The sequence below is a fragment of the Xyrauchen texanus genome, chromosome 2 (genome assembly GCF_025860055.1).
Source record: "Xyrauchen texanus isolate HMW12.3.18 chromosome 2, RBS_HiC_50CHRs, whole genome shotgun sequence".
Lineage (NCBI taxonomy): Eukaryota > Metazoa > Chordata > Actinopteri > Cypriniformes > Catostomidae > Xyrauchen > Xyrauchen texanus.
The window spans coordinates 20,055,890-20,073,332 of record NC_068277.1 but is presented as its reverse complement, the minus strand read 5'-3'; the positions used below and the strand labels follow the sequence as shown (position 1 = coordinate 20,073,332).

General features: G+C 38.7%; 1 protein-coding gene across 1 annotated transcript in view; it reads right to left on the bottom strand.

Annotated features, from left to right (window-relative positions):
- serpinh2 (serine (or cysteine) peptidase inhibitor, clade H, member 2) overlaps nt 1-17,096 on the bottom strand; it is a 31,904-nt gene extending 14,808 nt beyond the window's left edge. Inside the window, 5 exon segments of the mRNA XM_052139929.1 lie at nt 16,482-16,665; nt 16,667-16,781; nt 16,783-16,831; nt 16,834-17,027; nt 17,029-17,096. Coding sequence (XP_051995889.1) covers nt 16,482-16,665; nt 16,667-16,781; nt 16,783-16,831; nt 16,834-17,027; nt 17,029-17,096 — 610 coding nt within the window.
- Between the last annotated feature and the right edge of the window lie 347 nt (nt 17,097-17,443).

Here is a 17,443-nt window from a genome sequence, read left to right as displayed (position 1 = left end):
ACGGATTCATGGAAGTTTCTGAGGGTGGAGTCGTGGAAGTTTCTGAGGGTGGGGTCATGGAAGACACTGAGGGCGGAGTCACCATAATCAGAAGCACTGGTGGTGACAGGGGAACGACCTCCATAGTCGTTAGCAAGGGCAGTGACAGGGGAATGACCTCCATGGTCGAATTCGCAAAGTCTGGGAATAAGAAAATGCTGTGGTTTTTCCAAAAAAAACCTTCTTTTGCTCCTCTCCTCATGTAACACAAGATCTATATCGGATGATCTCAGAATTTGGCCAGAATTGATCGGACCTGTCTTCATCTGCGGATGAATGAGCAGGAACCCAGTGAGCTCACTCGATTTCCAGCTTATGGCCTGCTATGTCAAGCAGATTCGGAAAGAGCCCATCCAGGAATTTCACCGTATCCTGTCCCTCTGCTCCCTCAAGGATTCCAACGACAAGGTCGTTATCCACCGGTTCTCCATGTCCTCCAACCTCTCCCAGATATGCTCAAAGTGGATTAGCAGATAATTCCCTCTCCTATGACTCCAGGTAATCGATTTGTTTCTCAACATCCTCCACGCTTTTAACCACACCAGCGAACTTCACCTCCATGGCAGTGATTGATCAACGTATCACAGCAAGATCCTCCAAGTCAGCAACGACCTTCGTCAGCATTGCCGACATGTTCAGCATCTCTCACCGCATTTCCCACACTTCTCCAACTAAATCGACTCCCAGGATTGCGGCCTGCTCAGGGGCGTCAGCTTGAGCACATAAGTGTCTTTTAATGTCTCCAGAGCCTGATGATTTTAAAATCTTTGTCATATTGTCCTCCTAGAACAGTTATGGAACAGAGTGTCATAAAAAGTATTAAAACTAGGAGGGTGCTCAGAGCTCGCCATTCACATGTCTGACCCTCGCATGGCATCACATGACTCCCCCAACACAGCTTTTAATTACTAGAGTGTACCGTAATTTCTGGACTATTGAGCGCACCTGAATATAAGCCGCATCCACTGAATTAAAAAAAAAAATATTATTTTGGACATAAATAAGCCGCACCTGTCTATAAGCCGCAGGTGCCTACCGGTACATTGAAACAAATGAACTTTACACAGGCTTTAACGAAACACGGCTTGTAACAAAAATAAATAGGCTTTAACGAAACATGGTGTGGCAGCAGGGGCGTGGTCAAGCACCCGTCCGGGAGAGAAAAGCGGTAAGGGTGCTTACACCTGAGCTAAATTATGTCTAACACCTGTGTCTAATTTCAGTAAGCATGGGGAGAGCAGTATAAAAAGGCAGCAGCCACAGAGCTGAGAGAGTGACACACGTCAGTCTAGTGTTGGCGCATAGTTTACAATCAATAAAATTGATTGTAAACATTGCTGTGGCCTTTAAAAGCCTTACCTGGAATGTCAAGTGCCCTGCTGAAAACTGTCACACTGGTGCCCGTGTGACAGTTTTCCCAAGAAGGACACGTGAAGCAGGGCACTTGAAATTAGACACCGGTGTTAGACATAATTTAGCGCAGGTGTAAGCGCCCTTACAGCTTTTCTCCCCGGACGGGCGCTTGACCACGCCCCCGCTGCCACACACGGCTTGTAACAAAAAATAAAAAATTAGCAGTAAACAGTAGCCTACCAAGAAAGTCATTGGTCACTATCTTCCTCGTCCTGTGCACTGAAACCACTGAAGTCATCTCCTTCGGTGTCGGAGTTGAATAGCCTCAGAATAGTCTCAGATTTAGTTGTCTTTTTGCACTGAGTCAATTCCTCACGCTGCTGTTTCCAACGTCTTATCATCGACTCATTAAGACCAAGCTCCCGTGCAGCAGCTCTATTTCCTTTTCCAACAGCCAGATTAATCGCCTTAAACTTGAAAGCTGCATCATATGCGTTTCTCCATGTCTTTGCCATTATGAGGGTGACAAAATGACTACCGTAATCAGAATGATGGGAAGTTTGAGCGCGCTCGATTTAATCTAAACAGTAAACAAAAAAAGTTGTTTGACCTTAACCTGTTTGGCAATTTCATTGGTCTAATGAAAGCTTCACGCCGCCAAAAAACTGAGCACGTCACAGAATGTTTTTTTTAAAAATTTTTATAAAATTTGAAAGCGGGAAAAATCCATATATTAGCTGCGTCATTGTTTAAGCCGTGAGGTTCAAAGCGTGGGAAAAAAGTTGCGGTTTATAGTCCGGAAATTACGGTAACCTAAAAAAAATCCTTGTAAACCAGAAAAACCAGCTCTCTCTCTCTCTCGCTCTCTCTCTCTCTCTCTCTCTCTCACACACACACACACACACACACACACACACACACACACACAACAGTGTTGTGTATCCATGTTTTATGGGTAATTTCCATAGACATAATGGTTTTTATACTGTACATACTTTATATTCTATCCCCTAAACCTAACCCTCACAGAAAACTTTCTGCATTTTTAAAAACATAATTTAAGATTAAGATTCAACTTTATTGTCATTGTACAGAGTACAGGTACAGAGCCAATGAAATGCAGTTGTTTTCACATATCCCAACTAAGCTGGGGTCCGAGCGAAGGGTCAGCCATGAAACAGTGCCCCTGGAGCAGATAGGGTCAAGTGCCTTGCTCAAGGGTCCAACAGTGGCATCTTGGCGGTGCTGGGGCTTGAACACCCAACCTTTCGGTCAGTAACCCAGAGCCTTAACCACTGGCTCAGTGGTTAATTTAGTATGATTTATAAGCTGTTTTCCTCATGGGACTGACAAATTGTCACCACAATGACAAAAATTTCAGGTTTACTATACTTTGGTCCCCACAAAGTGATAAATACATGCGCACACACACACGCACACATTGATACACTCATTATTTCACAAATTTGGATAATTGTGAAATCTTATCAGGTTGTACACCAAAGTGTTTTTCACACACGTTTTTGCTTCAGCAACAATGTCTTTGAGAGAACTAAGCAACAAAAAATATTTAAAAACTGTCCAAATTTGTGAAGAGACATTGAATGTCTCATAATTTTTTTTTTAATTAAATATAACCTTATCGTTTACGAGTATCAGAGACCCCAGTTATTGAACTAATTTAAATTCACCAAGAGAATGCTTCGATCTAAACTTAAATGAGTAATTTTATTACTTTCTGCTGTCAAAGCAACTGCAAGCTTTTTTTCCCTCTTCCAAATACATATTTTCAATGTTTATTGTGCACAAGTCCTGCTTTTTTATGTGGCAAACTCGTAATATCGCCTCTCTGTGGTGCTTTCTGCAAATCTTGTCATGTGGAGGGCAATGTGGCTGTAAAGGGATCAATGGAAAGGAGGAGGCGAGAACTGGCTTGGCGATATAAATAATATTTTAATGAGAAACTTAAAAGACACAAACACACACGACGGACATGTCCGTAAATGATCTCTCTCTCCCGCGCGATCCTCTGCAGTCGACCTTTATCCCTCTCGAAGGCTTGATTAGCCTAATATGGGACCGGGTGTGTAGGATCACGACCCGGCCCGCCCTCCGCCCTGCCACAGTGGCACTTGACGCTGTGTTCAGCCTCCAAATCCAAATTAAAACTGCCACGAGAAGTCGTCTGTCCGAGGTAAAGATGCAAAATCGAATGACCTAATTGCCTCAGCATCAGTCTCACTTGATGTGTTTGATTACGCACAGGCGAGCACCCAGTTTAAGTCGATGCGGACCAGAGGGAAGGTTTGAGTTGTAGATTGAGTTCTGTTAAGTTTTTCATTTTCACATTTTCATTTTTTCTTTGCTTTGTTGGATTAAAAATGAAAATGTGAACAAAAATAAAAGCTATTCAATGTCTTATTATCATTAAAATAATGAAAATTAAAATGACAGGTAATAATAGATTATGACAGAATTTTACGACCCTGTCCGTCAAAATAACGGATAATGAGAAAGTATAACGTAAAAAAAAAAAGTATGTGACTTGTTTTTTTTTTTTTTTGCATAGCCGAATTTCAAACATTACAAGTAAACACACTACTAAGATGGACAGAAAACATGGACAGAAAAGAAAAATATTGATGATAGTTAGCCTATGTGGGATTGATGTGCCGTATAATTTTTTAGTCATAAAAAGTGTGCCGTGGCAGAAAAAAGCTTGGGAAAAACTGGTTTAGATATTGGCGTTTCCAGAGCTGAAGACATGTTTTATTTCTTTATTGTGGTTTTTGTTTGGACTGACAAGATTAGAGGGTTACATACGAGAGTTAGATTGATTTGATACTTTTCTTTGGCTTCTCTCATGTCCCTTTTCCATCTTGCTTATTTACAAGTATAAAGTTGATAATTTTATATATACTTTTTCTCTCTTACTATTTTTCTCCCCAATTTGGAATGCCCAATTCCCAATGTGCTCTTAAATCCTCGTGATGGCATAGTGACTCGCCTCAATCCTGGTGGCAGAGGACGAAGCTCACTTGCCTCTTCGTCTGAGACCGCCAATCCACACATCTTATCACATAGCTTCCACGCACAACTCAACATGTGCCCACCGAGAGCAAGAACCACATTATAGTGATCACGAGGAGGTTACCCAATGTGACTCTACCCTCCCTAGCAACCGGGTCAGTTTGGTTGCTTAGGAGACCTGGTTGGATTCACTCAGCACACCCTTGATTAGAACTTGCGACTCCAGGGTTGTTAGTCAGCGTCTATAATCGCTGAGCTACCCAGGCCCCTTTCTCTCTTACTTTTGCAGCGTATACTTACCTGGTTGTTTTTGTCATTTGCCAACCTGACACACAAAACAAAATCAATCCACAATGAAATACCCTAGACAACCTCAGGGGTCGTAACAATGTATCACTTGATTTAAAAAATAAAATAAAAACTCAAAAAGAACTACCGGTAACAAACAAAACGAAAACTAAACAAAATTGGAGCGAAAACGTAAGAAATAAAAATAAAACGAAATAGAAATAAAAACTAAATTAAAAATGTAAAACTATTATAAACTTGGTTTACACACTTATTATAAAGCTCCAAACTTTATTTTCGACCAGTTAGGTCCTCATCAGGCAAAACCTCCACACTGAGTGAGCCACAACTAGGGACAGGTAATGACAAGTTACCTGCCAACATCTATTAATTTTTTCTATGTTAAAAAGGCCAAAGGTTAAATAAAAAAAAGTGACCAAGCAATACTGTACAAGTAAGCATAATGTACTAAGCACCTATGTTCTGAATAACATACTATCATACAATACTTGCTATTTCTGCAGTATATGCATATTTTGCATACTATAGTACGTTTTCTGTATGCTTTGAATAACCAAATGACCTACTACTTTGCCAAAAGTGCAATATACAGCAAAGCACACAGCACTGGGTAATGTATCTGATAATGCAGTGCACTCATGTACAACAAGTAAAAACTGTCCTTTTTTGCTTGTCTTTCTATCACAGACTGCCAAATGTTAACACATTTTTACACAACATTTTATTAAAAATGCAAAACAACCAAATATATTTTTGCAGCAATAACTGGACATCTGTGATTGGGTTCTTATTTGGAATGGGTACCAATTTGTTTTAAAATACTGTAATCATATGATTGACAGTGTATTCTATTCAGCGGCAGCGTGGCTCATCCAGAATTATTAAATTACCTACTGTGTGATTCCTTCCCCTTTGGATGCCACACACAAAACTAAACATGCAGTGTAGAGAGGTCATGTGACATCAATGTTGCATGCTACTGTTTTAAATGTTTATCACAGCATAATGCATACTGTTTTACAAACTATATTTTTAAATAGTAGGCATTGTAGTATATACTGTGCAGTATGCAGTAGTCTAATATTGCATTTTAAACTTACTGAAGGAAAGGAGATGCAGACACTCATTATTAATTTATTTAAGATGACACATCATCCACCATGGGAAGATATAAACTCCCTTATAGACTGGAGGTCATTTGTTATGAACTGTGCAGGCAGGATGTAAAGGAGGATATGTGATGTCCAATTCATGAACTAATCATTTTTTAACTGATTCTTTTTAATGAGTTGTTCTAACCCAGTGTTTGTAAATCACTTGACTCTAGGGAAGAACTGTGCTTGATTCTAACATGGTAATGAAATTATTGATAATATCTTTAAACCAGTTCTTTAAAACTAATCAATTCACTAAAATTACTTCCCTAAGGTCACACACACAAACACACACGCACGCACGCACGCACGCACACGCACGCACACACACACACACACACACACACACACACACACACACACTCAAATTACCTAGACTGTTGGTCTGTTTACTAGTCTTGAATAATTACTTAAGAACTTGAAACCATCCTTCCATAATAAGTTAGTGTTGTTATTTGTTGTGGTTTTGATTTTGAAGCTGGTCTTGAGAATCTTCAAATTTCACTACCGACTACTGAAATGTTGGTATTGTGATATTAGTGTATAGCCTATATTGTACATGATAGATCTTGCTGCAATAACATGATGAAAAAGTAGATCTCATTCCATAGACCTATGATTATCCCTGCTGTTAATGGGGGTGATGAGGCATATCTTTATCTGACTACCATACGTAACATAAAATATTGATCATATGACAATAGCCTCCTCCCCTACCCAGTGCAATTTACACTTCTGTCACAGAAAATTGAGTTGATGGCATAGATACACTATTTGTTTGGTTTTAGAAAAATATACAACATAAACTTGAGACTTGAGAATGTAAATTAAATGTCCTTTTTTCTCTACAGACAAGTAACTTTTTTACTCTGACAAGTGAATTACCATTACTTGTCTGGAGGACAAGCACATGACAATGCTTAATGTTGAGCCCTGGCTCAAATGCATGCTCTAGTCGATTTTGTGTTTTGACCATTTGTGAACTGCGTTAAACTCTTTGTGCTTTGTGGGTGTAACCCTTTTGTCATGACATCACTATTCATATCTATGCAACCAATGTGTTTATGATTAAATTACTACTAGAGCACAAAATAGTTTACAAAAACACAAAGTTTTTCATAGATCTAGCCTCTTAATTTTGTTCTGTGCACCAGATTGATGCATTTAACTTAAAATGTAATTTTTTTTCAAGAATTCAGTATACAGTATATATAGTAAGCACACAATTTGGCAAACACAGCTTAAAGGTGCAGCTAATCACACATACAACACAACACCCAATTCCACATCAACTAAGCAACGTTTCACTTTAAGTATCAGTTGTGCAACTGCTTACAGTCCATTTATCAAGCAGCAGTACAATATGTACTAGCTAATTCACCAGCACGCTAGAGAACGGAAGCCCAGTGGTGTTACGACCATTCTGTCTAATCCTGTTTTGCTCAAATATCAGCTCTTTCCTTTTTTAGATATGAACCAATCTGTATATGTAAAACTGATTTACCACACTGAAGGTCTTGGAACAAATGGGAAGAGAGATAGAACTGGGGAAAAAATAAGACATGAAAAAAGTACAATTCACTTTCTAAAATTGGTTAATGACTGCCTGAAAATATATGAACTGCAATAGATAAATAAGCTTTTGTACTAGATTTAACATTATATTAATATAGATGATATGTAATATATACAGTGTGTGTGTAAATCAGAGGTAATGTTCTCAAGGTGTGACTCAGGACTACACCTAGTCTTGATTACAGCCATAAATTCAGCAATGCTGTTGAAATACCATCCAATCATGCAATGGCCCAAAAAGCTGTTTTCAGACAGAACTATTTTATCCTTTAAAACAGTATAACACCTATATTTATCCAATTCCTGTTCCGAAAATTTGCTTTTCATTATGTCTTCATGATATGTCATGTCTTATAAATATGCCATTTGCATTCTTTGATGGATATGTTACAGGTCCCAGGCATAGAACCTGAGTGAATTTTTGCAAAATCAAAACAATTTAAGAAATCAGGAGAAAAAAAGACAAGACACAAATTAGTGGCTTTCCTCAGGCTTGGCTTGTCAGCATCTTTATTAAACTCAGTTTAATAGTTTAAAAGTTTAATCAGTTTAAAGTTATTTTTTCCTCTTAATGTGAAAAATATGTTGTCTTTATAATAAAAGCACATTTCACAGAACAATCATCACATTTGTATTAACAAATACACATTTTAAGATGCCATTTATTTGATAAATGTAAAACAGAAAGTAATGTCTCTCTCTTTGGCGTAGGCCCCCTCCGGCGGTCCGAGGGAGTTGTACCCGGAACCGTCATGTCCTGCCGGAGATAGGAGTCAGGGGCGAAGAGCCAACTGGTGGTGGTGGGGTGGTGGAGGTTGCCGTGTTAGCACACTGAAACAGCAATGTGATAGATTGTGAGCAGATTTATAAAGCAATGGCTTACATGTGATTGGCTAGGAATTACCCATCTAATGATGTGATGATGTACAGCTGCTAGTCTTCCCGCTAGAACTACGCTGCGCTTCCATATATAATAAAGCTATGAAATAATAATTTTTTTCTTAATTATATATTCTACCTTTGGTAATGTGTCACCATATAATTCATTAAAATGCTTTCAATATTAAACAATGACCCACAAAGTTAGCCATTTTTAGGGTTTTCTTCTTGAGCAATGACTTATAACTGTGCTGGATGTATGTAAAACTCTAACGTTCCCTATCTGTCACTCATTTGACGTTGTGTCGATGAGTTGCACTTACTTCGTGTTGGCAGTTGATGTATGCAATCGTCGCTGTGTTGTCCATCAGAATCAACACATGCTTGCAACGGCAATAGCCTTCTTGAAGAAGAAATCTGAGTGCATGTTTGCAAGCAGCACTCCTTTTATACCTGTATGTCAGAGGGAGTGGCATGCAAATTCCACACACCAATTCTCATTTACCTTTTCTCAAAGGTCAGAGATGTCTGGGCTCCCAAGAGTGAACTCCTAGTGTTAACTCATCGACATAAGTCTTGTTCCCTCCATCAGGGAACGGAGGTTACTTCAGTAACCATGACATTTGATGTCAATGGTCAAGGTCAATTTATTTATAGAGCACATTTAAAATCAACAATTGTATACCAAAGTGCTGTACATGGGCAAATAAAACAATGAATTAAGGGGAAATAAGATGGGGCAAAACTATTAACAGGTGAAATATTTTCCCTCTTCCTTGTTCCTGTCAGCAACCTAGAAGCTGCATTTTGGACTAACTACAAGTGATACAGAGATGAATGACTAAGATCCATGTACAGTGCATTAGAATAGTCAAGACTGGATGAGATGAAGGCATGACTAACTATCTCAAAATCCTTAAATGAGAGTAATGGTTTTAATTGAACAATCAACCTAAGTTGGAAAAAGCTGCCCTTCACCACAGCACTTATTTGTTTTTCAAAATTTAGAGCCATGTCAAAGAACACTCCCAAGTTTTTAGCAAAGGGGTGAACATTTCATGACAGGGTTGTTAGATTGCTAGTGATATCAGAGACATTGCTGGGGAGGCCAAACCCAGCAATTTAATTTAGCTGGAGAACGTTTCTTGCTGTCCAGCAAATAATATCCTCAAAGCATTTAAAAATGTTGGCAAATGAATCATCAAAACTAATTGGGACATACAGCTGTGTATTATCTGCATAACAATGATATGAAATGTTATATTTCCTAAAAATTGAACCCAAATGGGGAAGCATATATAAATAAATTAAATCAGGCCTAAAATGGAACCTTGAGGTACCCCACAAGCAAAAGGTGCAGAAGAAGAGGAAGAATTCCCAATCCTAACACTCAGAGTTATATCTGAAAGGTAAGATGTATACCAATCTAAGGCTGTGAATTTAATATCAACTTCACACCTAAGACTGTCAAAGAGGATAGTATGATCAACTGTATCGAAAGAAGCGCAAAGATCAAGCAACTTTAAAATTGGAGGTCTACTAGAATCCAAAGTGAGCAGTAAATCATTCGTCACCTTGAGTAGTGCAGACACTATGCTGTGATGAGCTCTAAAACCAGACTGAAATTTATCTAAAATGTTTTCAGATAGGAATGAAGCACTGCTTGCTTAAAGAAGGATGGAACAATGGCATTATATAAGGAGCTATTCATAATAGTCAACACACTAGAACGAACAATGTCCAGCACCTCTCTGATGAGCCGAGCAGGAATAACATCAACAGAAGAGGTGGTAGTCTTTATCTGTTCAACTACATTTATCAACTCAGCGAGAGATATAAACTGATCAAACAAAACAGAACAAGTGACTGGTTTAGAGGGGTCATGAATACTAGTGGTAATGCAAGATTGTAAAGCATCAACCTTACGAATAAAAAAACAAAATCTAAAAATGCTACACAAGTTTCAGGTGTAGCATCAAGACAAGAGGTGGCAGCGTGAGTGAGCACTGTATATCAAGTGTAACATGTTTTGTTACAAATTGGATTATGAGGATTTTTAGAGATTATATAGAAAGATATTTGTTTTTTGCATCTTTTACAGAGTGTTGGTATGCAGATAGACAACTCTTAAGGATTACATAAGACCCTTGCAGACTGTCTTTTTCCAATTATGCTATGCTTTCCTACATTCCTGTCTGAGCGCACGTGTGTTATTGTTTAACCAAGGCTGGGTCCTTAGTTTAGGTGTTCTAGTTTTAAAAGGAGCAACAGAGTCTAAAATGCAAGTACAGGTATTGTTAAAAAGAGTGACCATCTCCTATGTGCCTAGACTTGGATGAAGTAGCTTCATAGTGCACAAAACGTGAGAAGCAGAGAAGGCCTCAGAGAATTTTCTGGCAGTAGAAGAGGTTATAGAATGTGAATATGCCCCAGAGAAATGTGATTTTGGAATCAGACATAGTAGTGAAACATTAAAAACAACAGGATTATAATCAGAGAGACAAAACTCAGTAATTTCAACATTGTAGATGGGAAGACCAAAAGATAAACAAGATCAAGAGTATGAACATGATCATGTGTAAAGCCAGTAACATGATGTGTGAGATTAAATAAGTCAATAAGATGAACAAACTCCCTAATCAGAGGTTTGGAATGTCAATGTCAATGTCAATTTTATTTATATAGCACCATTAATCCCAACCGAGGTTGTCCAATGTGCTGCACATACTATAGTAGACATAAGACAATACAATACAATAAAACAATAATAAAAATAAAAACTGTAATAAAAAACAGTTTAAAAAACGTACAATACACTTCCTCATTGAATATAAGCCAGTTCAAAAAGATGCGTTTTTAGCTTAGATTTAAAAACAAACAACGATGATGCAGAGCGAATACACAAGGGTAGTGCATTCCACAGTCTGGGCGCAGCTACTGAAAAAGCCCGTTCACCCCTGCGCCTCAGCTTCGACTTTGGAACACACAACAATTTCTGGTTAGAAGACCGGAGAGACAGAACTGGACGATATTCAGTTAGTAATTCCGAGAGGTAAGAAGTGGCCAGACCGTTTAATAATTTAAACACCAAAAGAAGAATTTTAAAATTCACTCGGTAACGCACGGGCAACCAGTGAAGAGAACGCAAAACAGGCGTAATGTGGTCTCGTTTTTTAGTCCTGGTTAAAAGTCTTGCAGCTGCATTTTGAACTCTCTGTAACCGCGAAAAAGCTGACTGGCTAATCCCAAAGTATAGTGAGTTACAGTAATCCAATCTCGATGTAATAAAAGCATGAATTAATTGTTCAAAATTTTTTCTTGACAAAATAGGTTTTACTTTAGCTAGAAGTCGAAGCTGAAAGAAACATGATTTGACCACTGTATTGATATGTTTGTCAAATTTCAGCCCATCATCGAAAACAACCCCTAGATTTTTAACCCAAGGCTTCACAGACGAGGATAACTCACCAAAATTAATTTTCAGTGGACTAACAGAGCCTGAAGGACCAAACACTATTATCTCAGTTTTACTCTGATTAAAGTTAAGAAAATTTAAAGACAACCAGGCCCTCACATCAGCCAAACAGGTCAAAAGTGCATCCAGACCATTAGAACTCTTCTTTAAGGGCAGATAGATTTGAGTATCATCTGCATAGCAATGAAATGACAGACCATGTTTCCTAAAAATAGAACCCAATGGTAGCATATACAGAGAAAAAAGAATCAGAGCTAAGATGGAACCCTGAGGAACACCACATAATAGAGAAGCTGCCTTAGATGAATGTTCACCCATGATAACATTAAAACTTCTATTTGAAAGATATGATTTAAACCATTCAAGAGCACTTCCTTTTATGCTCTGCGCAGTGCTCCAAGCGAGTAAGAAGGACAGCATGGTCAACAGTGTCAAACGCAGCACTCAAATCTAGGAGCACAAGCACAGCACAGTCTCCAGAGTCACCAGTAAGTAGAATATCATTTAAGACCTTCAAGAGTGCTGTCTCTGTAGAATGGTATTTTCTAAAACCTGATTGAAAGACCTCAAATATCTCATTTTCATCTAAAAAACTCTGCAATTGTTGAAGAACTATTTTCTCGAGGATCTTTGAAATAAAAGACAAATTAGAAATTGGCCTATAATTATCTAAAACAGTAGGGTTTAGATTCTGTCTCTTAAGCAAAGGATGTACTGTAGCATGTTTTAACACATCAGGTACAGAACTAGTTTCAAAACATCGGTTAATCATAGTCACAAGGTATGGACCCACTGCATCAAAAACTTGTTTCAGGAAATATGGAGGCATGACATCAATGGAAGAGCCTGACGGCTTAAGCTGGCATACTAATTCTTGAAGATGTAAAAAAGAAATAGGTTCAAATTGACTGAACTCTGCAAAACAAACAGAGGGGATGGACGGATCAGAAGCAGGGCGAGATATCCCCAATCTGATAGCATTAATCTTCTTAACAAAAAAGCTCAGAAAATCCTCACACATTGTTTTTGACACAGCAGGGTACTCAGAGACGTTTGGGTTAACAACAGTGTTGAAAACAGTAAAAAGAGTTTTGGGCCTATGGTAGTTATTTTTAATAAGATCCTCAAAATACCTAGATTTTGCTATTTTCACTGCCTTCTGGAAATTGGATAATGATTCTCTTAATAATTCAAATGAAATCTGGAGCCGATCCTTTTTCCACTTGCGCTCCGCTCGTCTACAGATCTGCCTCGAAGAGCGTACGTTATCGTCAATCCAGGGCTCAGATCTAGGTTTGAGTTTTAAAGTCTTTACAGGAGCAACTGAATCCAAGACATTCAAAGCAGTGGAGTTGAGTCTAAATAGGAGCTCCTCTGGACTCAAAACATAGTGACTTACATCTACTGATTGAATAGCATCACAGAAAGCTAATGAAAAGGATTTACTAGTAGATGAAGTAATTTTTCTAGATTTACGGACACATTTAGTGGCTTTAGCATAATTTGGTACCCATGGAACAGAAAACATAACAGATTTATGGTCAGAAAACCCATTTTCAGTGACCTCAAGCTCAAAAAGAGAAATGCCATATGAAAGCACAAGGTCAAGAGTATGTCCCAGCTGATGAGTCGGGATTTTCACATATTGTTCGAGATCAAATGCATTTATCAAAGTAGAAAATTCTTTAGATAATGAGTCCGTTATGCAACACACATGAATGTTAAAATCACCAAGAATTAACACTTTCTCATATTTAGGTAGAAATTCCCCAAAAAGTCAGCAAACTCATTTAAAAAATTTATATTGTGCTTAGGAGGGCGGTATATCAGAGCAACCAGGAGTGGACCATTCAGATCAAATGTAAACAACTGCAGCTCGAAACTCCGAAAGTCATAAAACATAATTTGGCAACAAGAAAAATTTTCTTTAAAAACAGAGACCAGTCCTCCACCACGGCCCGCTTTACTGAGGAGAATTAAAAAACGAACAATTTTGAGGTAAAAGATCAGAAAACGGACTTTGGTCCCCATTAGTAAGCCAACTTTCAGTAATGAATAAAAAATCAAGTTCCGCGAAGAGAAGAAGTCATTAATAATAGCAGTCTTATTTACCACTGATCTGGCATTTAACAACGCCATCCTTAGACCAGGCAGATTTTCAGTCGCGCCCTGCCGAATCCGAGAAAAACGTCGAAGATTACTCAAACACACTCCAGCGCGGTGTAAACGGGGCGAGCCGTAGACAGGTAACTGAACAGTCACAGCCGTGATCACTGAAGTATTCTTATTCCATTCATACACTGGATCCAAAGAGCCAGCGAATGGAGAAATCGCCGCCAAACCCTTCACATGGAGACCCAGAGAGGGACGCGACTCGTTGTTGTTGAGCCAGGAAATGCTTCAGCTTAACGGCAAAGCCACCCCGTCTTCAGCGTTTTCTCCTACGCCTCCTCACCGGTAGAAAACACGGCCAGCGGCGCAGGTTGTCAGGTACTGACGTCAGAAAATGAGATGAATGAGATGAGCCATTTCGAGCTGGGTATATCAGATCGTTTGCACTAATTTGCAAACTTAACAGAGTTAATTTGTCATATACCAATATTGACGAGGTGCGTTGTGTTAAATAAAAGATAAACAAGACAAACAAACTAAAGACTGGACCAGATGTCCGACGGCAAGCCACACACAACGGCGCCATCTTGAAATGGGCACAAGCATGTCATGTGTGCTTGTCAGTATGCTCAAGGAAGGGCAGCAAACATGAATATTAAAATCACCAAGAATGATAAGATTGTCCATACTAGGAACAATGCTAGATACAAAAATCAGCCAATTCCTGAATAAAGTCCTTATTATATTTAGGAGGCCTGTAAATGAGAGCACAGAGTACTGGACTGTACAGCTGAGCCTTTATTAACTGTACTTCAAAATTACTGTAATGTTCTGAGGGTAATAATCGGCACTTAGAACGATTTTTAAAAACTGAAGCCAACCCCCCACCTCACCCCACAGTCCTAGGGGAGCTAAAAAAGGCACAGTCACTTGGAGAGAGTTCAGATAAAGGATCCATCCAACTTACCAACGTGAAGCCAAGTCTCTGTTACAAATAGGAAATCCAGTTCATAAGATTTTTAGAAGTAATTTAAGATGAATGTTTTATTGGAAATAGATCTTGCATTTACCAAAGCTACTTCCAGCTTGTAGCATAGCAGCATCCAGTATTCCAGTGATCGGAGATTTCGGAGATTGGCGCCTCATCTGATGATTCGTGGTCGCACTGGAGCGCACACAGATGATGCCAAATCTGGTAGGATGGGCAGTAGACAGGTGTATCGGGGCTGTATGACAGAGGATTGTATATTAAGAAGGGCTTGGCGATCATAAGACAGTAAGGTACTAATTCCTTGTGCATACACACACACGGATAACACAAACAGACTCAGGACAGGAAACACAGGACAAGGGCAATGGCATGCCAACAACCTCACTGGCACCATCTTGATTAAACTTGACTCACTGTACAACAATTACACCATTACTATTGCAATCTGACATTAAACATAACATTTGTACAGAAGTAACCACTGAAAACTTCAATCAAACATTAATTAAATAAACAACAAATTATAAGACATATGTGGAGCCATTTCACTACTTATAAAGAAAAACTGAGCCGAAAATAATCTCAAAATACAATGGATAAGGGGCATAGGCCTACAGTTTTTATCTGCTCATTGTCTTAAGCTTTAAGAAACTTTAGGCAGAACTTATTTCATTCACGGATATCCCATTAATTGTTGTCGCCAGATATAGACATAACCTACTGGATAAACTTATTTGGTCATTGGATTGTATAAATTAAGCTACTGATCTGTTTACATTTGGATAAGACAATTGTGTTAGTACTAACCTTCTATATTTCCTCCTTAATATAAAATGTTTTGTGTCCTGATTGAATGATGCATTAAATAGCCTAGATCTAATGGTTTTAGCCTACATTTTAAGTTATCAAATTATTTCTGTAATTATTGTCAGGTTATTGTTGCAGGGCTATTGTGATTAACTTATGCAAACATGCAAACATGCAACATCTTTGTGTTTTGACAGAAAGGCGTTAGCACTTGTTGGCTTCATTTTTGTCTTGCCAACATTTTGATTGGGTCTACCTGTTTGAGCTCTGTTGCAGATTTTACTTTGGTCTTAACTGCTTTATTTAATAACAGAAGTTGTTTAAAAGATTGTGTCTCATCATCAGTTTGAGCCAGGTGTGCTTTTCATCTAGACTGTAACTTTTATGGATTCATAGGCTGCAGAAAAAAACTGCTAGTTTGAAACCTTAGCTGTGCTTACTGGCGATACCCTGACATTCACAAAGAGGCGCATATGCGAAGTCAGAATTCGGAGAAAGGATGCAATTACCAATTTTGTGAGGTGTAACGGAAAAGTAATATAATGAGTAGTGTAATTAATTACTGTTGGCAGGGAGAAATAAGTAAAGTAATAATAATATTTTTGATAATAAATGACCTTTTTTGAGTCAACTTAACACAATAACAAAATTGTGTTTTAACATGCCCCATTCATCATCCCATTAGAGATTATTTATCCAAGGTCAGTAAGCCATTATGTTGAGCCAGCTCAACTAGTTTTTTGCCTTATTCTTTCACCTTTAATGTGCAGTGCATTGGCCAGGATCATGGCACCAGCTTTGGACTCCAATCCCTAGATCAGAGCTGCTGTTTCCACACCACCCATTCCACCTTTAGCCCAGGACTGGAGCTTCTCCATGTCACTATGTTTGTCTTTAACCTCCATGTCCACATGCTTCAATGCAAACTGGGCTTAGAGCTTCTACCAGAAATCTGTACTCTGGTTTAGGGAATTGTTTGGAAAACAATGCAGAGGAACTGTGCAACGTATAGCTGATTCCATTAGCTTCTCGCACAGATTTCAAAGCAGTTAAAATCTTCAATGACTGTGTTCTCATCGTTGGTGATCCTTAAGAGATTGTGAAATAGTTTGCTGTGGATCATTTTGCTCCATCACTTAGAGCCAGTATAGAGTTGGCAAACAGAAGAGGAGAGATAAGTGTGTTGGTCTGGGAACCATCAGTGTGGAGAGACCTGTAGAGCTACAGCCCCAGGGTCCAGGTTGGGTGATGTAAGCTGGAGATTTCTTGCTGCAGTGAGCCTAGAACTGATGAGTCCTGTGGACCAGACACACTGGCCCAGTAGAGCCAACACAAGTAGAGCATGGATAGGAACAGGAGAAATAGGCAGCATTGCAGGACTAGAGAGAGAGAGAGACAGAGGGAGAGAGACAGAGTTAAATATAAAATATGATTAAACTCTGCAAGGATTTTATAAATGGTAAGTGATATATGAGTCATTAAGTCAATGTGAAATTAAAATTGACTATTCATTTTCTTTCATACACATTGCTGGTCTTAAAGTGAAAAATTAATCAGTGCACATATCTTTCATCAAAATGTACCTTGCTCCGTCTCTGAAAAAGTGTTCAAACGTGCCGATCAGTTCCCTTTACAAAAAGCTTCACTAGGATGCTGCACTGATAAAAGTGCTTTGGGAACAATCCACATCCTGAATATGTGTGTAACACGTCAATGAAC